Source organism: Panthera uncia (assembly GCF_023721935.1).
Source record: "Panthera uncia isolate 11264 chromosome A3 unlocalized genomic scaffold, Puncia_PCG_1.0 HiC_scaffold_12, whole genome shotgun sequence".
NCBI lineage: Eukaryota > Metazoa > Chordata > Mammalia > Carnivora > Felidae > Panthera > Panthera uncia.
The window spans coordinates 19,840,140-19,859,258 of record NW_026057579.1 but is presented as its reverse complement, the minus strand read 5'-3'; the positions used below and the strand labels follow the sequence as shown (position 1 = coordinate 19,859,258).

The 19,119-nt window shown below is 37.0% G+C and overlaps 1 protein-coding gene across 1 annotated transcript in view; it reads right to left on the bottom strand.

The window, feature by feature from the left end:
* The window catches only part of ASXL2 (ASXL transcriptional regulator 2), a 134,705-nt gene that overhangs the window by 28,122 nt on the left and 87,464 nt on the right, over nt 1–19,119 (bottom strand). Inside the window, exons 5-7 of the mRNA XM_049651924.1 lie at nt 9,196–9,311; nt 4,058–4,187; nt 3,131–3,274 (exon numbers count right to left, since the gene is read on the bottom strand). Coding sequence (XP_049507881.1) covers nt 3,131–3,274; nt 4,058–4,187; nt 9,196–9,311 — 390 coding nt within the window. The remainder of the gene's footprint in view (nt 1–3,130; nt 3,275–4,057; nt 4,188–9,195; nt 9,312–19,119) is intronic.

The following is a 19,119-nucleotide window of genomic DNA, read 5'->3' as shown; positions in this document are numbered from 1 at the left end:
GCTCTTAATTTCATCGCTTATACTGTGCCTGGTAATCTTCAAATTATTTCCCCTGCCTGCCTTACACCTCACTTCTAAGCGTCTTCTTGGGGAGCAAAAACAAATTAGATTGGTTCTGCTCTCTGCAGGTGCCTGGACACCTGAGCCACAGCTCCTATGGGACTGGAAATGTCTCTAGGTATCCATATTGTAGCACAATTTTCCAAAAACACCATAATTAAAATTTAAACCAATCCCAGGAAGGCAAGTATTGGATTTCAAGAATTCTTTCTTCTCCCTTTTCTCTTTTTAAAGATTTTATTATTTTTAAATAATCTCTACACCCAATGTGGGGCTTGAACTCACAAACCCGAGATTAAGAGTCGAGTACTCTACCGACTGAGCCAGCCAGGTACCTCTGGAATTCAGGAATTCTTACTTATTTTGATAAATAATCTGTAAAATCAAACAACAACAAAAACCCAAAGAAGCTGTCTGAAATATTATTAATTCTGTTCTCACACTTAATAGTGTGGAAGGGTCTGGAACATAGAAGTGGGTATACAATGACTTCTTCCAATTTTATCACCATTGCCACACTATCTTTTAGCTTCTATTCTGCTTCTGAGATGTTCACCATCCCAATTCCTACATCTTTGTACACGAAGTGTTTTCTTTCTCTCTGGAAGCTTTTTTGGAATCTTCTCATTATCCTGGATGCTTTGAAATTTCAAAAGAATGTGCCTTGGAATGGGTTTCTTTTTATTCATGTTTCTTGACACCAATTGTGTACTTTTACTCTGGAATCTCTGACTTCAAATTTTCTGGAATTTTTTCCTTTTTTTTTTTTTGTTTCTGGAATTTTCTTATATTATTTTTCTTTTATCTTACTCGCCGTTCAATTGTTGTTATTTCTGATGGTCCTACTATTTTATTAAATTTTTTTTAATGTTTATTTTTGAAGGAGAGAGAGACAGAGCATGAACATGCGAGCAGAAGAAAGAGAGAGAGACAAACACACACACAGAATCTGAAGTAGGCTCCAAGCTCTGAACCCACAAACCACAAGATCATGACCCAGCTGAAGACCTAGATGTTTAACTGAATGAGCCACCCAGGCAAACCTAAAAATGTTTTATTTTTTTCTTTTTGAGAGAGAGACAAAGAGGAAGGGAGAGGGGCAGAGGGAAAGAGAGAATCTTAAGCAGGCTCCACACCCAGTGCAGAGCTGATGTAGGGTTTGATCTCATGACTGTGAGATCATGACCTAAGACGAAATCAAGAATCCAACGTTTAACAGACTGAACCACCCAAGTGCTCCTCTGATGGTCGTACTATTTTAGACATTAGACATTCTAGATTGGTATTCCAATTTTCTTACCTTCTCTCTCCTTTTGAATCTCTCTTTTGCCCTATGTTTGATAAATTTCTTTACCTTTCAGTATTTCCATCATAATTTTTTATTTAAGCTACATTATTACTTAATACTGAGAACTCTTTATTTTCTGATTTTTAAAATAGTAGTCTATTCTTTCATGGATGCAATATCATCTTTTATTTCTTTCTGTGGATATTATAGTTTTTAAAGTTGCTTGTTTTAAATTTTCCTGAATTGTCTGTTTCTTCTGTATCTGTATTTCAGATTCTGTGTCTCATGATGGAGGTCTTCAAAGGTGATTGTGAACAATCACAATTGGGGGAAAAAAAAAAAAAAAAAGCCTGACTGGAGGGGCTCCTGGGTGGCTCAATCAGTTAGTTAAATATCTGACTTTGGCTCAAGCCATGATCTCATGGGTTCATGAGTTCGAGCCCCAGGTTGGATTCTGCAATGATAGCTTGGAGCCCATAGTCTGCTTCCATTCTGTCTTTCTCTCTCTTTGTTCCTCCCCAACTTGGATGCACACATTCTCTCTCTGTCTCTCTCTCACAAGTAAACAAACTTTTTTTTTTTTTTTTTTTTTTAAAGGCCTGGGGCACGTGGGTGGCTCAATTGGTTGAGGATCTTACTTTGGCTCAGGTCATGATTTCACGGTTCCTGAGTTCAAGCCCTGCATCAGGCTCTGTGCTGACAGCTCGGAGCCTGGAGCCTGCTTCAGATTCTGTGTCTCCCTCTCCCTCTGTCCCTCCCCTGCTTGTGTTCTCTCGCTCTCTCTCTGTCTCTCTCTCTCTGTCTCTCTCTCTCTCACACACACACACACACACACACACACAAACATTAAAACTTTTTTTTTTTTAATTTTAAAAAAAGGTCAACTGGAAATTTTGGGTACATAGGTAGGTAGGTCTTACAGACTGATGAGCTCCACAGAAGTGTGAACAAGATGGTTTCTTTTTAGACTGCAATCTATAAATTTGGCTGCAGATTTTCTTCTAAGGCTATTCAATTTCTTTAGGTATCAACCCATCCATCTCCTGCTGAAACACAGGTGGGGCTGGAAGGAAGGAAATAGTGGTGGCAGAAATATGCTTTCCTACTAGCATTCTGGAAGCCAAGCAGAAGGATCACTATTGGTATTTGTATTTTTCTTTATTCCCCTGATTTCAGTACACTGCCTCGTTATCTGCCCTTAGCCATGAGTGGTATCTTTGAATTTGAAGTCTGTATGGTTTATTTCACCTCAAAACAAATCTCCTGTCTCCTGCTTGGGTGAAGCATCAATCTGCTTCTTACTAACTTTCACAAAAGGTCTTCTTTTCAACCCTAGGCTTCATTCACCCTTCTCGATTATGACACATGGTTATCTCCTATTCTGGAATCTGTCTGGTGTTCTGCAGACTTAACTGGCTTGCTTATTATTGGCATCTGTTGCTCAGCTCTGTGAAAAACTCCATCCAGTTTTCATCTTTCAAAATTTGTTGACACTGCCTGCCCATCTGTTGTCTCCTTGTTTTCGTTACCCTTATGGATTTAATCTTTTGCATTTCCTTATTCTCATCTTAGTGGGATTTCAAAGGGAGCAGGAAAAAAGGGTCAGTTTTCTGTGTTTAATTATAAGTCCTTCTGTCTTTCTGTACACAGAAATAAGACACTAATAATGCTGGACAAAGCAACCTATTGTCAGAAAAAGAACTAAACCACAAAACAGCTGCTGAATTTCAAACACACAGTTGACAAATTAAGATGCAGAACCGTCTTTGTAAATCAACTTACTTGTGTGGAGCCTGTCAGACCTCTGGAATGACTTCTTCCCCAAGCCTAGCAAGGGATTTTCCACTTGAACTGAACAAGAAAAGCTAGAATTTGAGTTCTGAGGGCTGCTTGACTGGCCATCAGATGGCTTTCCTTCCCACATTGCTAAGAGAAAAAAATATATCAAAGACTGGTGACACTGAGGTTACAGACAGAAATCAAACAATTAAATCATTCAACACTAACTAAAACTGCCTCAAACATGAGGCAGTGTGACCTTGCACATGCGTTTTGAGTCTGCAAATTCAGAGTTAAAAAATAAAATAAACTCCCTTCTGGAAGGAAGCACATTATTTGCTTCTGGTGGTAAATTTCCTTCCTAACTAAAATACAAAGCTCTGCAAGACACAGTTTAAATTTGGCAGGCCCATATAATCAGCTAGCATCAAAATGAATTGTGTAATAAAATACAAAGTCTGTATCTAACCCAGTTTAGAGGAAAAACAAAACCAAACAACAACAAAAATCCAAAGACCTGTTTTTTATATCCAATGGAAATTCAAAGGTAGCCTATATTCTTAGGAAGACATTTTATCATTAAAGGAGAAAATGGGTGAAGTTTGGTCTGAGTGTCTTGGCAATATCAGCTTTTTAAGATCACAGATTAGAAGCTTCCTAATATTATTAGGTTAGACATCTTGGAAGTCAGTCACTGATCTCATTCTAACATGCAAATCTCATTGATGTATTTTTTCGTAACTGCACAATGATTTTGTATAAATTTTCCCATTTACCCTGAAAGGATTTATATTGGTGATTTGGCAGTAACAGACTACGTACATAAATACAGCAATTTAAAAATAAATGATATGGTATCCAAACGTGGAAAAACAACACAAAAATACGGGAAAAAGAACTTCCACTGAAAAGATGCCCAAATCTGCCTACCAGGCCTGGCAGATACAGAGTCACTGGCTGCTTTGACAGTCTTCAGGGAGAGAGGCTGGTTGCAGGAGATGGACATGCTTGGCCTGCATTGCTGTTGCTGCTGCTTCTTCTGCTGTTGCTGTTTTAGAGCCTATAAAAAGAAAACTGGCTATGAGCAACAAAAACAAATCAGTTTTTAGTAATCGCAAAAAGTAAACGACTGCTTTTTAAGTGGTGAGGAGCATGCTGATCATTCAATTTCTTTGAAAGCTATCAAAGTAAACAAAACCTAAATTAAACCAGTTGAACACAAGGCCTGAATGATACTTTAAGAGTCTGAGTATTTTTTTGGCAGTATTACTCCTTTAGATAAATGTGAGAATTAGTCATGAACATTTTTAGAACCTAAAAATCACCAGTAAGCCATGGACTTTCCATATTTGCAGCAGCAAATTAGAGGTTTTCAATCATTTCTGGAAACAAATTCTAAACCCTCCACCAAAAAGATTCCCACTTGCATTAATTCTACGTACAAACGTAAATATTTAGCTTATGTATATTTCGGAGGTGATACATTTGGACAAAAGGTTGTAAATAACTACTTATTCTGATCGACTGTAAGAGCAGTAAGATTTGGCCCAATGACCAAATCCTCTGCAATTTACAGCAATGCAATATATAGAAGGGAATAAAGGTTAGAAAAGTTTTGTTTTTTTAATTTTTTTTAATGTTGGTTTATTTTTGAGAGAGAGAAAGACAGAGTGTGAGCAAAGTAGGGACAGAGAGACGGAGACACAGAATCCGAAGCAGGCTCCAGGCTCCGAGCTGTCAGCACAGAGCCGGACACGGGGCTTGAACCCACAAACTGTGAGATCACAACCTGAGGCGAAGTCAGAGGCTTAACCCACTGAGCCACCCAGGCGACCCTAGAAAATACTGGTTCTAAGAATAGTGTGGTTCCTCCTGGCTATTTCAGAATTATTTTTATTTCTATAACGTTTCTAGCTTGTTTCTAGAATACACTACACTCAACTAGTTAAATAATGAATAAAAAGACAGTTAACTTGTCAGATTTTAGTCATGAAAATATATGAAGGCAACTTTTTAACTCAAGGTTAAAAAAGAGAAACTAAGAAAGTAGAGATACATTTCAAGAAAAGGCTGGAAATCTATGACCTTACTAAACTGCCAGTTTAAGCTTCAACCTTCAGAGCATCATGCAGAAAAGTGTGGAATAACTGGCCAGTTGGTTCCCATTCCCTCCGCACAATATAGTTTTCTCCTTCCGGTTCCACATTTACACTCATCCCTGCTATACAACAACTGATCATGACTAGGCTGTCAAGGGAAAACAGTAACTGAGTGAGTCAGGTATCTGGCTCACATTCACCTACATTACAGCAGGCAAGCAGGCGCATAATGTATAAAAAACATTGGCTCAGTTCATGATCTCATGGTTTTGTGGGTTCAAGCCCCACATGAGCTCCATCCAGGCTGGCAGCCCAGAGCCTGCTTTGGATTCTCTGTGTCCCTCTCTCTCTCTGCCCCTCCCCCCACTCATGCTGTTTCTGTCTCTCTCAAAACAAATAAATAAACTTAAAAAAAAAAGTTGGCATTTTCTGATTAGCTTATCTCTCATTCTCTGCAATCAGAACAGAAAATGTTTATACACTTCCTGGGTGGCAGCCACTAGAGTCTGTTCTGGTCATTCACAATATCTAGATCATTCTAGGTTAGTGCAAAATTTAATAGAACCATTTGATCTCATCTATTCCTACTGTCATCATATAAATTCAGACACATGATGGAAACAGAGTAACTTATAGCCTCTCTATTTAGGAAGCGTACTCAGTTCTTTTTCTCCCTCAGTAGTTTACAGTGTTCCTAATTCTATTTTAAAATTAAAAAACGGGGGGTGCCTGAGTAGCTCAGTCGGTTAAGTGTCCGACTTTGGCTCAGGTCATGATCTCACGGTTTGAGCCCCGAGTCAGGCTGTGTGCCAACAGCTCACAGCCTGGAGCCTGCTTCAGATTTTATGTTTCCCTCTCTCTCTGCCTTTGTCCCCACTCGTGCTCTGTCTGTCTCTGTCTCTCTCTCTCAAAAATAAATAAACATAAAAAAAAATTAAAAACCAAACAGCAAAAACAACCCTTCATTGTCATAAAGGATAACTTATGTTGAACTAATTTTTTCCTCATCTAATACCATACCAAACATACACTGAAGGCAAGGCCTTACTTTACACCCCACCAACCTTATTTACATAATTTCCCATACTGGAATTCTTCCAATACATTTGACTCTTGGGATTACAGGAGTGTAATAATACAGGAGTATTAAACATGTTGTGGATTATCTAACAAGGTTTAGGAAAATACTTGCCTTTTCCTGTGGAAAAAAGCATCTTATACTTCTTAAAATCCTCCAAAGTATTTATAAAACTACAAGTGCTATTTTGTATTTTTATACAAAATAAAATATTGTATTTATTATCCAGGCAGACAGCAATTAATGTTATTGAATTTCTGAAACTCTTAATAAAAAAGCACTTTTGCTTTAAATACTTTAAGATCTACATAATTTTTAAAATTTCAATTATATAGAATAATACATGATTACGATCTTTACCATTTATCACACATAAAGCTAAACTCCCTTGACCATCACTCAGTCTTGTCCCTAATCTTCAGAGATAACTACAAACATCAATTTATTTTTCCATATTGAGCTTTTTTTTTACATTGACATTATGAGTGTATTTCTACTAAAAATATAATATTGTTTTGCAGATATGTATTTATTTTTTATCAATGGCATCATGCTCTACATGTTGTAATATAACTTCAGTGATTCAACATTATAGTGTGGTGATGCTTCCATGTCTATATATATAAAACAACCATATTACCAACATTTAATCTTGCATAATTGTCCAGCATATAGATATGCCATCATTTACATAAGGGATTCCCTAACTGATACATATTAGGCTACTTGCAAGTTTTTGCTATTACAAACTTTAACACAAATATTTGTGTGTGTGTGTGTGTGTGTGTGTGTGTGTGTGTGTAATTGATATGTGTATTTATTTGTATTTTTCTAACCTAAGTTCCAAAACGTTCAAATGCTTAGTCATGGGATATGTGCTCTTAAAATTTTAATAGACAGGGGCGCCTGGATGGCTCAGTCAGTTAAGCATCCAACTCTACTGTGGCTCAGGTCATGATCTCATGGCTGCACTGTCAGTGAGGAGCCTGCTTGGGATTCTCTCTCTCCTTCTCTCTCTGACACTCCCCTGCTCATGCTCTATGTTTCTCTTTCTCAAAATAAAGAAATAAACTTTAAAAATAAAATAAAATTTTAACAGACATCACAAAATTTCTTTCTACAGTAATTTATATTCCGTCAAACTGCCATTAGACATTTTTCTACATACCTGCCAACGCCTGATATTACAAATTAAGTTCTTGTGTATACCAACTGAAGATAAAAGTAGTCTGTTAAGGTTCCATTAATTACTAGTGAGTTTGTATTTATAGATCATTTTGCATTTAAAAAATTGAAAGCTAGGTCTTTGAACAGCCCAACAAAATAGATGGGATGGCTAAGTAGCACTGGGAAAAAAGATACATGATAAACGAACAACACTGAGGAACAAAAAGGACACATAAAAGAACGCTACACACAACTTTAAACAATTTTCTTTAAAGATTTTATCTATACCCAACATGGGGCTCAAATTTACAATCCCAAGATCAAGAGTCGCATGCTCTACTGACTGAGCCAGCCAACTGCCCCACAGATAAATATGTATTTTTAAAAATCAAGTGAGGGGACCCTGGCTAGCTCAGTGGACTGCTTGAGCCTCTGACTTTCGATTTTGGCTCAGGTCATGATCTCACAGGGATTCTCTCTCTCAGCCCCTTCCCCTGCTCAAACGCAGGCACCCACATGCTCTTTCTTGCTCTCAAATTAAGCAAACTTAAAAAATAATGAAAAATAAAAATAATATCAAAAATATCAATAATATCAAATGGACCATGTTTTAAGAGAAATTTCCAAAAAAACCCTTTTTCTAAAATTAGTTCAAAAAGCAGGAATCAAATGAGACCACTAAAAATAGATGAAACTGAAATGCTAGCACAATTTTAAAAAGTGAGATTTAAAAAATTTTCAAGAAAAAGATAATTTCTACAATTGTTTTCCAAAAATCTAGAAAAATATAGAGAGCTACCCAACTTATTTTATTATATTAGAACCATCCTGAGTCCAAAACTGTACAAGAAAACAACAAAAATCTTAAAGAAGAAAATTCTATAACGTATTCAAAAATAGGTAACAACATGTAGAGTTTACTCCAGAAAGCTAAGTATATGTTAACATTAGAAAATCTAGCCATGGAATTCTGTGTTTTAATAGATTTAAAGAGAAAAGCTACCTGATCATCTTAATAAATGATGAAGAAAACGAACCTAAAAAGTTCAACACCTATTCATAATTTAAAACAAACAGGGACTCCTGGGTGACTCAATCAGTTGAGTGTCTCAGGTCATGATCTCACCTTCGTTGGGCTCTGTGCTGACAGCTCAGAGCCTAGAGCCTGCTTCGGATTCTGTGTCTCCTTCTCTCTCTGTCTCTTCCCCACTCACACTGTCTCTCTCAAAAATTAACATTAAAACAAACAAACATGCACACAAACAAAAGCTTCTCAGGAAGTTAGGAACATATGAAGAGCTTTTTTTTTTTAATTTAAATGTTTATTTATTTATTTGAGAGAGATCCAGGGAGGGGCAGGAAGAGAGAAGGAGAGGGAGAGAATCCCAAGTAGGCTCTGCACCGTCAGCACAGAGCCCAATGAGGGAGTCAATCTCACAAACTGTGAGATTATGACCTGAGCCAAAATCAAGAGTCAGACACTCAACCACTGAGCCTGCCAGTGCCCCACAAATGAAAAGCTTTTTAAACGTGATAAAAAGACTATCTACCATAAACCTACAACACAGAGGTACATATATTACTAAATCCAGATTGGGAAACTACATGAAATTTTTCCTTAAAAGGACCTAATGTCCTTTCAAGAAATTGTCAATGACTTCCAGAATCATGCATTTTTAATCAAGAACATAATACTTCTGTTAAACACAGACTAGCATGATTACCTGTTTTAGTGCCTTCTTGCTGTGCTTCTGTGATGGAGAAATGACTTTACCTGCTGGAATGGTAGGTGATGGGCAGCCTGACTGGGGAGAGGATGGTTGTGACAGTCTAGACGATACTAGTTGGGGGGAAATGACAATAAAAAAGGTGGTTATCAGAGTTGGTATCAAGCACCATTCCTTCCCCAATCATATGCTGCTACCTGTATTAAGAACTGTGACCAAACACTTTTGGGAAGGATCTTCTTTTTGGAGTTCTACTGCAACAGCCTCCCTTTTCAGTTTATTTCCTCAGAAAGCTCTAGTGAAGGATGATAGGATGGGGAAGGGATGGGTGTTAATATTCACTACTTTTCATTTTTTTATTTTTCAATAGATTGATTGAAGCAGGAAGAATATAAACCATGAGTCATCAAATTAGATAAAACTGAGAAAAGATTCTAGAGCCTGTTGTACAGTATGTGTGTCTTAAGGTAAATCTGATGACAACATGATACAGTGCAAGGGCCCTGGGCTGACAGAAAGGGTCCAGTTTTCCCTATTTTAAAATGAAGGCGATAAGGCCATTCCACCTCAAAAACTCTAGAACAGCTTTAATTCTTATATTCCTTCATCTCTTAAATCAATAGTTTCAGGCCCACCAGTCAGTGTGAGAGGGTTGTAGGATACCTCTAATGGTAGCAATGGACGTTTGCACAGGGTATAACCCCTCTCTACTCATCACTACTTGTTTTATACCCCATCAGAGCTGAGCCAAACATCAGTCTTATGTGAATGAGGGTTTCCCCTTCAAGAGCCTGTCCTCTTCTAATAAATAGCAATTACAGTTTTAGGTTCCGTAAAGTTCAGCAGTGCATGCAGCTCACGGCGAGAGATAACGAAACTGCTGATTCAGACCCTTTAATAATAAAAGAATAATTGCTGCCGCTGGTGATGACTCTGGAATAGTGTTGACAGAGTGCGTGCTTACTGACACCTTCTCCTTTCCATGGCAGCTGGACTATAAAGGCCTGGATAGCAAAATGGCATCCCATTTAGCTATGGCTAAAGAGCTTTAAGATACCATATAAAGTATGTTGGTAGGTAGCTACCTGATATAAAAGTGCAGAAGCATGCATGACTCATTGGAATACACAGGTTTGGAAAATAGCATTTCCATGGGTTCTCAGATGTCCTAACAAAGGAATACACAATAGATAACATTTCAAGAGGACAAGAGCAGATAATACTAAGAAGGTTGACTTGTCAGACTTGGTATTGGCTTTGCATTCCACCCTTATGACAGGGTTTATATATGGGAAAGAACTGACATACAGTAAAGTGTGATGCTTAAAAAAGCTCACTGTAATCTATCATACAAGAATAAAATTGGGTAGTTCTTGAGATAACTGAGCAGCAAAAAGAAACCACATCCTCAGTCTACTTATGTGGACCAATTTTAAAAAATAACAGCTTTACTGAGATAAAGTCCCATACTGGTTAGCTGTCACCCCTGTTTCCCCTAACTATGCCTCTAATCCCAGGAGGTCAGTAATCTACTTTCTGTCCCTATGCACTTGCCTATTCTAGACATTCCATACAAATGGAATCAAACAATATGTGCTCTTTCATGACTGTTTTTTCCACTTAGCACGTTTTCAAGTTTCATCCATGTCAGAGCATGGATCAATACTTCCCTTTTATCACCAAATAATATGCCATTGTATGCACACACTGCATTTTGTTTATTCATTAGCTGATGATCACTTGGGTCATTTATGTCTTTGGCCATTCTGAACGATGATGTGAAGAACACTCATCAGCACAATTTCATGTTGGACAGATGTTTTCAATTCTCCTGGGTTCATATATTAAAGTGGAGTTGCTGGGTCTTACAGCAAGTCTATGGTTAACTTTTGAGGAACTGTCAAAATGTTTTCCAAAACGGCTATACCATTTTTATAATTCCACAGGAATGTACGAGGGTTCTAATGCTTGTCAACACTTGTTATTGCCTATCTTTTTCATTTGAACCGATGTTTTTAAAGGGACATAATGAAAATAAAGTTAAACACTATTAATATTTGACTATGCTCACTTTCTCGTCAATGGTTTGCAGAAATCTGAAAATATGCATTTCCTTACCTACCTCAAATACTGCCTAAAAATAAACAGAAAACAAAATAATTCCCTTAGAGAATATAAGAATTCCATTTTGCAGCCTGAAAAAGGAACAATAAAAGCTATCCGTATTACCACGGCAAACTGTTTGTGGACTGTTCCCCCATAAGGCAAAAGCCCTTTCTAACAAATGAAACCATAAACACGTCTCAAAGCCAGCCAAACTCAAAGCCAGCCAAAATAAATCACGAAAACTTCAGGACCCACCAAGTAAGGAGTATCTCCCAGATTTGACTTATGCCAAGTACTGGTCTCATAACGTATATGAAACTTTGTCCTAACTTTCATATGTTTAAGGCTCAGAACTACAAACAACAAACAAGATTTAAACACATGGTGAGAAACTTCCCTCTCAGATTGCGTTTTAGTGGCTACCTGTCTTCACACACAAGTTTATTAATAAGAACCAAAAGTAAGTATCTTGTGTGTATCTAATAGTGTGCTAGGTTCATGTGAACAGGATTTCACTGAACTACCCTTTAAGGTGGGTCCAAGTCCGCTTTCTATTCCCACCCAAACTCCTCCAATTCTCCCCTCAGAGATAACTAAGTAGTGTATTTGGGTTGGCATCCTTGCTGACCTTTTTCTACAAAAAGAAAAAATATGAAAAGATTTTTAAGGACATATATTTATGCAAAAATTTAAATATACACATTCTTCTGTATATTGTGAGATTATCTAAATTTTACATATCAGGAAATGTAATGAGTTTGCCAAAGGACTCAGACAGTAAGGGGCATAGCTAAGATCCAAACTGAGTATAGTTTCATTTTTTTATTTTTATTTTTATTTTGAGAGAGAGAAGAAAGTGTGTGTGTGCACAAGCCAGGGAGGGGCAGAGAGAGAGAATCCCAGTGTGTCAGCACAGAGTCCAGTGTGGGGCTCGAACCCACAAACTGTGAGACCATTACATGAGCTGAAACCAAGGGACGCTTCACAGACTGAGCCACCTAGGCGCCCTGCAAACTAATATTGTTTTCAGAATGAGTGGGTATTTGTTGTGAGCTGAATGGTGGCCACCAAAAAGCTATGTCCTAATCCCCAGAATCTGTGAATGTCACATTATTTGGAAAAAGAGTCTTGGCAGATGGAATTAAGTTAAGGATCTTGAGATGAGATCATCCTGGATTATCTCAGTGTCCTAAATCCAATGACACAGAGGACAGACAGAAAAGAAGGCGATGTGAAGACAGGCAGAGATTGGAGTGATGTGGCCACAAGGCAAGTAAGTCAGCAACCAGTAGAAGCTAAAAAAAATACAAAAAACAGAGTTCTCCCCTAGAGCCTCTGTAGGGAGTGTGGCCCTGCTGATACCTGATTTCAGACTTCCGTTCTCCAGAACTGTGAGAAAATAAGTTTGTTTCAAGGCACCTAGTTTGTGCTAATTTGTTATAGCAATCTCAGAAAAGTAACAGTATGTAAATTGATTTTAAAGTGTCATTGTCAATCCATAGATGTTTATATATTTGAGATGTTTAAATCAAAAACAATCATTGCAAATTTGGCACTCAGATTGTCCCCTTTTGAGTTAGTGTGAGAGCCTGTAAGTTGTAAACCATCTTTAGGACATGGCCTCAGCAGTAACCAACTGCTTCTCCTTGCTATCTAACAAGAAAGAGTCCGAGGCAACCTTGCATCTTTTTCTCCCCCAACTTGGATCAGCCACTTTTCCAAGGACCACTGGTATCTTTCAAATAGGAAATGGTATTAAAAGACCATGTGCTGCACCGAAGGGGGTAATCACTTGCTACAGGGTTACCACTGGTTCTAGGACTTTAATGGTTAGAACAAGAAAGGCCTTTTTTTTTTTAATTTTTATTTATTTTTAATTTTTTAATGGTTGTTTATTTTTGAGAGAGAGAGAGACAGAGTATAAGTGGGGGAGGGGCAGAGAGAGAGGGAGACAGAATCTGAAGCAGGCTCCAGGCTCTGAGCTGTCAGCACAGAGCCTGACGTGGGGCTCAGACTCACGAACCTCAAGATCGTGACCTGAGCTGAAGTTGGCGCTTAACCGACTGAGCCACCCAAACGCCCCGAAAGTCTTTTTTTTAGAAGGAGAAAAATTCATGCACAGATAACAAATTTTAATTTTATGTTACAGGACTGTCACTTAACTTTTCTGATTTTATACTTCTATCACTTCCCTTCTTCCCTGATAACCCTGGTTCCTAATAACATTACTGTAATTATTGTTTTCCTAATATACATCTAGTTGCAAAGAAACTGTACCAATATAATTACTGAAAACAAGACTACTCAAATATAGTTTAAGATGTCTTTGTGTCTGGACTCCTACACCTAAGATAGATCCCAAACAACTTATGTATGTCATTATGCCAAAAATTTGACATATACTTCAGTTTGCTTTGTTTCATATTTCTAGAAAGTACACTTTAAAAACTTGGTTTAATTATGTAAAGCAATAAAACAAGTTACTTCCATATAAGCCTAGCTCCCTCCCCTATCTACACTACTTTATTACTTCTCTTCCCTTTTAGGAAATTGTATTAACTATCCTTCCATTTTTGTTTGCTTGTATTTTTGTTTTGGTGAAAACATAGTGTATATATTTTAATACTTTTACTTTTTTTTTAAGCAAAAAAAAATCTGCACTGTAAGCTGTTCAAAATCTTGATTTTTTTTTTTAACTTAACTAATATATCCTGTGGAACATTCTAGAAGAGAATACAGAGATCTTCCACATTCCTTTTTTAATAGCTACACCGAATTCCACTGTACAGATGTACCATAATTTCTTCAACCAGACTTTGGTGAGTATGTCCATTCTTTCTTGTCTTTTGCTCTTATTACTACAATGTCTTAATCAGTGGTTCTTTAAGGTATTGTACCAAGAAAAACACCATCAGTACCAAAAAATCTGTTGGGAATGCAAATTACTAGATCCCAGTCTAGATCTACTGAATCAGAAACTTGGAAGGTGGGGCCCAGGAATCTGTGTCATAATAAAATCTATGTGATTGAGAAGCATTAGTCTTAAGCTATGCTATTTTGTATTGTCGACAGTGTCTGAGGATTGATTCTTAGAGGTGGGTTTGCTAAGTCAACGGATAAAAATATATGCTTCCAGAAACAACACTTTAAAAAGTTTTATTATTCTCAGGTTTTAAAAGGAGCTCACCCATGTTTTCTCCTTTTAGTACTCAGTTTCATGTTTTACATTGTATCTCTCGTTTGTTTGAAATTTATCATGGAGTATGGTGTGAAAAATGAATCCATTTTCGTCGTTTTGGAAAATACAGCTCTAAATTCCCTTCTCTATCAGACTTTATCTCCACGGATTCTTTTGTCAGATTCATAATTGCATGTGTCATCTACACACAGAAGCAGCTTTCCCCTTTTTTTGTTGCTCACTGTTCCAACGGCTTTCTCTTGCTTACTTGTGTTGGAATATAAGAACTGAGACACTGGGCACCTTGTTCTTGACTTGTTCTAACCTAAGGGCAAGCCACTGGTGTTTCCCCATTAAGATGCTGGGTTTTTTTTACTAAGTTATTATGTTAAAATAGTATCCACCAATTCTCAATTTTATTGAGTACTGAATTTACACAAAGGCCTTTTCAGCAAGTACAGAGATAAGATTTTCCATATTAGTTGTATTAATATGATAAAGTATAATGGATTTCCCAGTAATGAATCATACTTACAACCTAAAACCCCATTTTTTAAGGATATATAATTTTTTTTAAGTTTACTTATTTACTTTGAGAGAGACAGCATGCGCACACAGCCAGCGTGTGTGTGCAGGATTTGAACCCACAGATCATGAGACCACAACCCGAGCCAAAACCAAGAGTCAACGCTTAACTGACTGAGCCACGCTGGCGCCCCAGGATATATAATTTTTTTAACATATGGCTGGATTCTGTATGTTAACCTTTAAGATCTTCCCTCAATGTTCACAAGACAGCTTTGTACTTTGTGGAAAGTTTTAAAATTTTACTTCGAAAAAGAATCTGGATGACCTTTTTTCCTGCACTGGAATAGTTTTAAAAACATTGGGATTGTTTGATCTTTAAATATAGTCTGTGAACAATGAATTTCTGTTTAAGTATGTGTTCTTTTGAAGGGGAGCTCTTCTATATCCCTTTTTGCATGAAACTTTATTGTTTAGATTTTCTATCTCTACTGGGTTCAATTTTTATGCATCCCGTTTTCCTACAAAATCATCTCACTTCATCTGAGTTCTTAAAGCTTGTGAAAAAGTCTTGTGGTTTAAAACTTTTGTTTTGGTATTTACTTCAATCTGAATTTGTATATGTATATCTTTTCTCTTTTTAAAGGTCAGTGAAGCTGGTCTCTTTTATTCATTTATTTTGAAACTGTTTCTATCATTGTCCCCCTCTCAAATTCAGTAATTTCCATTTTAATTCTTTTGCTCAGCTTTTTATTGCTTTACTTTGTTCTTCTTTTTTCTAGCTTTCTTGGTTGTATGTATATTATTTTTATTTATTGATAAGAGGTATTCAATGCCCTGATTTGTTTCCTGGTAACTACTTTGGCTGTAACTCACCCAGATGGCCCTACATTAACTGATTTCTGAATGTTAAACCAGCCTTGTACACTTAGAATAAATCCTATCTGGTGGTGATGTATAATTCCTTTTATAAATCATTGGATTCAATTTGCTAAATATTCTGTTGACGATTTTTGCATCCATGTTCATTAGAGACATTGGTCTGTAGTTTTCTTCTCATGTCTAGTTTTGGTATTAGTGTAATGCTGGACTCACAGAATGAGTTAGGAAGTATTCCCCCTGCCTCTATCCTCTGCAAGAGATCATACAGAATTGGTATAATTTCTTCCTTAAATGTTTGGTAGAATTCATTAGGGAATCAAAGTGAGCCTGGTTTTTTTTGTTCTGGAAGGTAACTAATTACTGACTCAATTTCTTTAACAGGCACAGGCCTGTTCAGACAGTCTATTTCTTCTTGTGGGAGTTTTGACAGATTGTGTCTTTCAAGGAACTGATCGATCTCATCTAGGTTATTAAATCTGTGGGCACAAAACTGTTCAGAGTAAAAACAAGAAAAACTGTTCATAGTATCCCTTTATTATCCTTTTAAGTCCATGGGATCTTTAATGATGGCCTCTCATGTCTGATATTCATAATTAGCTTTCTTAGCTTCATTGATCTTTTCAAAGAATCAGCTCTTGGTTTCATTGATTCTTTTCTACTAATATTCTGCTTTCAATTTCATTGATTTCTGCTCTAATTCTTAGTATTTCTTTTCTTCTGTTTAGATTTAATTTAGATTTTATTTCCTCTTCTTTTTCTGAACTCTTAGAGGCACAGATTACTAATTTGAGATCTTTCTTCTTTTCTAAACTAAATTTCCCTCTAACCCCTGCTTTCTTCACTGCATACCATGACTTTTGGTACATTGTGTTTTCATTCTCATTCAGTTCAAAATATTAAAAAATTTATTTTCTTCTTTGACCCATGTGTTATTCAAAAGTGTGTTGTTTCTTTTTCTTTTTTCTTAAAAGTTTTTGTATTTATTTAAGTAATCTCTATATCCCACTGGGGCTCAAACTCATAACCCTGAGAATCAAGAGTTGCATGCTCCTCCAACTGGGCCAGCCAGGTGTCCCTCTATTACTGACACTTAGTTTAATTTCACTGCGGTCTGAGAGCAGACATTATATCATTCCCATTCCTTTACATCTGTTAAGACGTGTTTTATGGACCAGAAAAAACTATTTTCGTGTCAGTGGGAGAGTCAATCTTCTTAGGGATGTGCTGGATGATATTAAAATTAAGAAACTGTATTCATCAAAATAAAGTTTTCAGAAAATAAAAAAGGCCACAAAGGAGAAGTTACTTACAAGATATACCTTCAATTAGGTAATATATGAAGAACTAAGGAAAAGATGACCCATGAAAAATTGAAAACACTGGAAAAGGCATTGCACAAAGGAGGCCATCCAAATGATTACTAATGAAAAGGAGTCCAATTCTGTTGGCCATGATGAAAATACAATTTAAAACCATAAGGGACACTATTACACAGTAACCAAAGTCTAAAATGTAAAAGACTGACCGTTGGTGAGCATGTGAAATATTAGTTGAACTCTCTTACATTACTGGTATGGCTATAAATTGGTACAAGCACTTTGGAAAACTGTCTGGTAATACACACTACACTTAATTCTGCTCCCAAGTATATACCAAAAGAAATGGGGGGGGGGGGGGGGGGAGACATACACAAAAGCATTCACAATAAAGTTAATAAAATAGGCAAAAACTAGAAATAACCTGATGTTCATCAATGGTAGAATCGATAAATAAATTGAGGTACTGGGAAATATTTATAAAATAGAATACTCTTCAGTTTTAAGAATCTGATGAATAGGGGCACCTGGGTGGCTAAGTCGGTTAAGCGTCTGACTGGATATCGGCTCAGGTCATGATTTCACAGTTCATGAGATCGAGCTCCATGTTGGGCTCTGTGCTGATAGCAAGGAGCCTGCTTGGGATTCTCTCTCTCCCTCTCTCTCTCTGTCCCTGCTCTCCCCCAAAATAAATAAACATGAAAGAGAAAAAAATTTTAATGAAAATATTTAAAAATAAAAAAAATTTTTTAAAGGAGTATGAATAAGATACACAAGAATTTGGATGAAATCTTACAAGAGCACAGAGAGGGCCACTGGGGTGCTGACGCTATTTTGTTCTTTGATCTGAATACTGGTTCATGGTGCTGTCCCATTTGTGAAAATTCAACAAGCTGTATACTTACGATATCTGCACTTTTTTAGATATATATAATCAAAAATTTTAAAACAGGTAAAACTAATCTATACTGACACAAGGGGCAGAAGTTTTTGCGCAGTGGCTAGAGATGTCATAATGCCTCTGCAGTGGTAGTGAAGGATCATTATAGTTAATTATTTACTTATGGAGGTGCAGTTATTTTCCACTCTCATTTCAAAACAAGGGCTTGTTAAAGAAATACAGCATCCCCAACAGTTTCTAAGGTTGACAAATCATTTAAACCACTGCTGTTTAAATGTGGTCCAGCTAAACCATTGCTGTTCAAATACAGGTCTGCTACAAGAGAAATAACAACAGTGAGAATACGCATTTAGACACTTTCATAGAAATCTGACACTGCTGGGCCATTTTTTATATATTTTACGTAAGTATCAGTGCACAAAGGATAGAGGAGGGGGGAGAGAATGGTCGTTTGTGATGAAAAGTTTGAGAATAAACCAGCTAGCTGAGGAGGGGAGGATGCAGGGTAGGGGGTGTACAGGAAGGGCTTGGGAATAGTGGCCACAGTCACAAAATAAGGAACCAAGATTTCCTAGGGCTATATCCTACAAGATGAACATATTAAGAATAAGACACTGTTTGAAAAATAAACATTAAGGCTGCGTTTTAACTTCATCAAGCCCCTGCTTATAATCTTTTTAAAAAAATGAATTACATTTATTTCTTGGTAGATAGTATGTGTGCTTGCACATACGATTTTTCAGTGCACAAATTCATGTGAAAGACACATATTTCTTGAGTTCTGAAACCAACACCAAGCAGTGGGAAAGCAAACCTCTGTTATGTTTTTTGCCTTCTCTCCATTCCAGCGTTTTCCGGGTTTCATAGATCCGTACTGATTAGTGCTGGGACACCAGCGTGTTGGCCCAAAGGTCCCACAAGGCCTGAGACATGTTTATAATCCTAATCTTACAAAGTGGCATTTAGAGAAAAATAATCCCTCACACTTCTGTACTACCAGTTATACTTTTAAC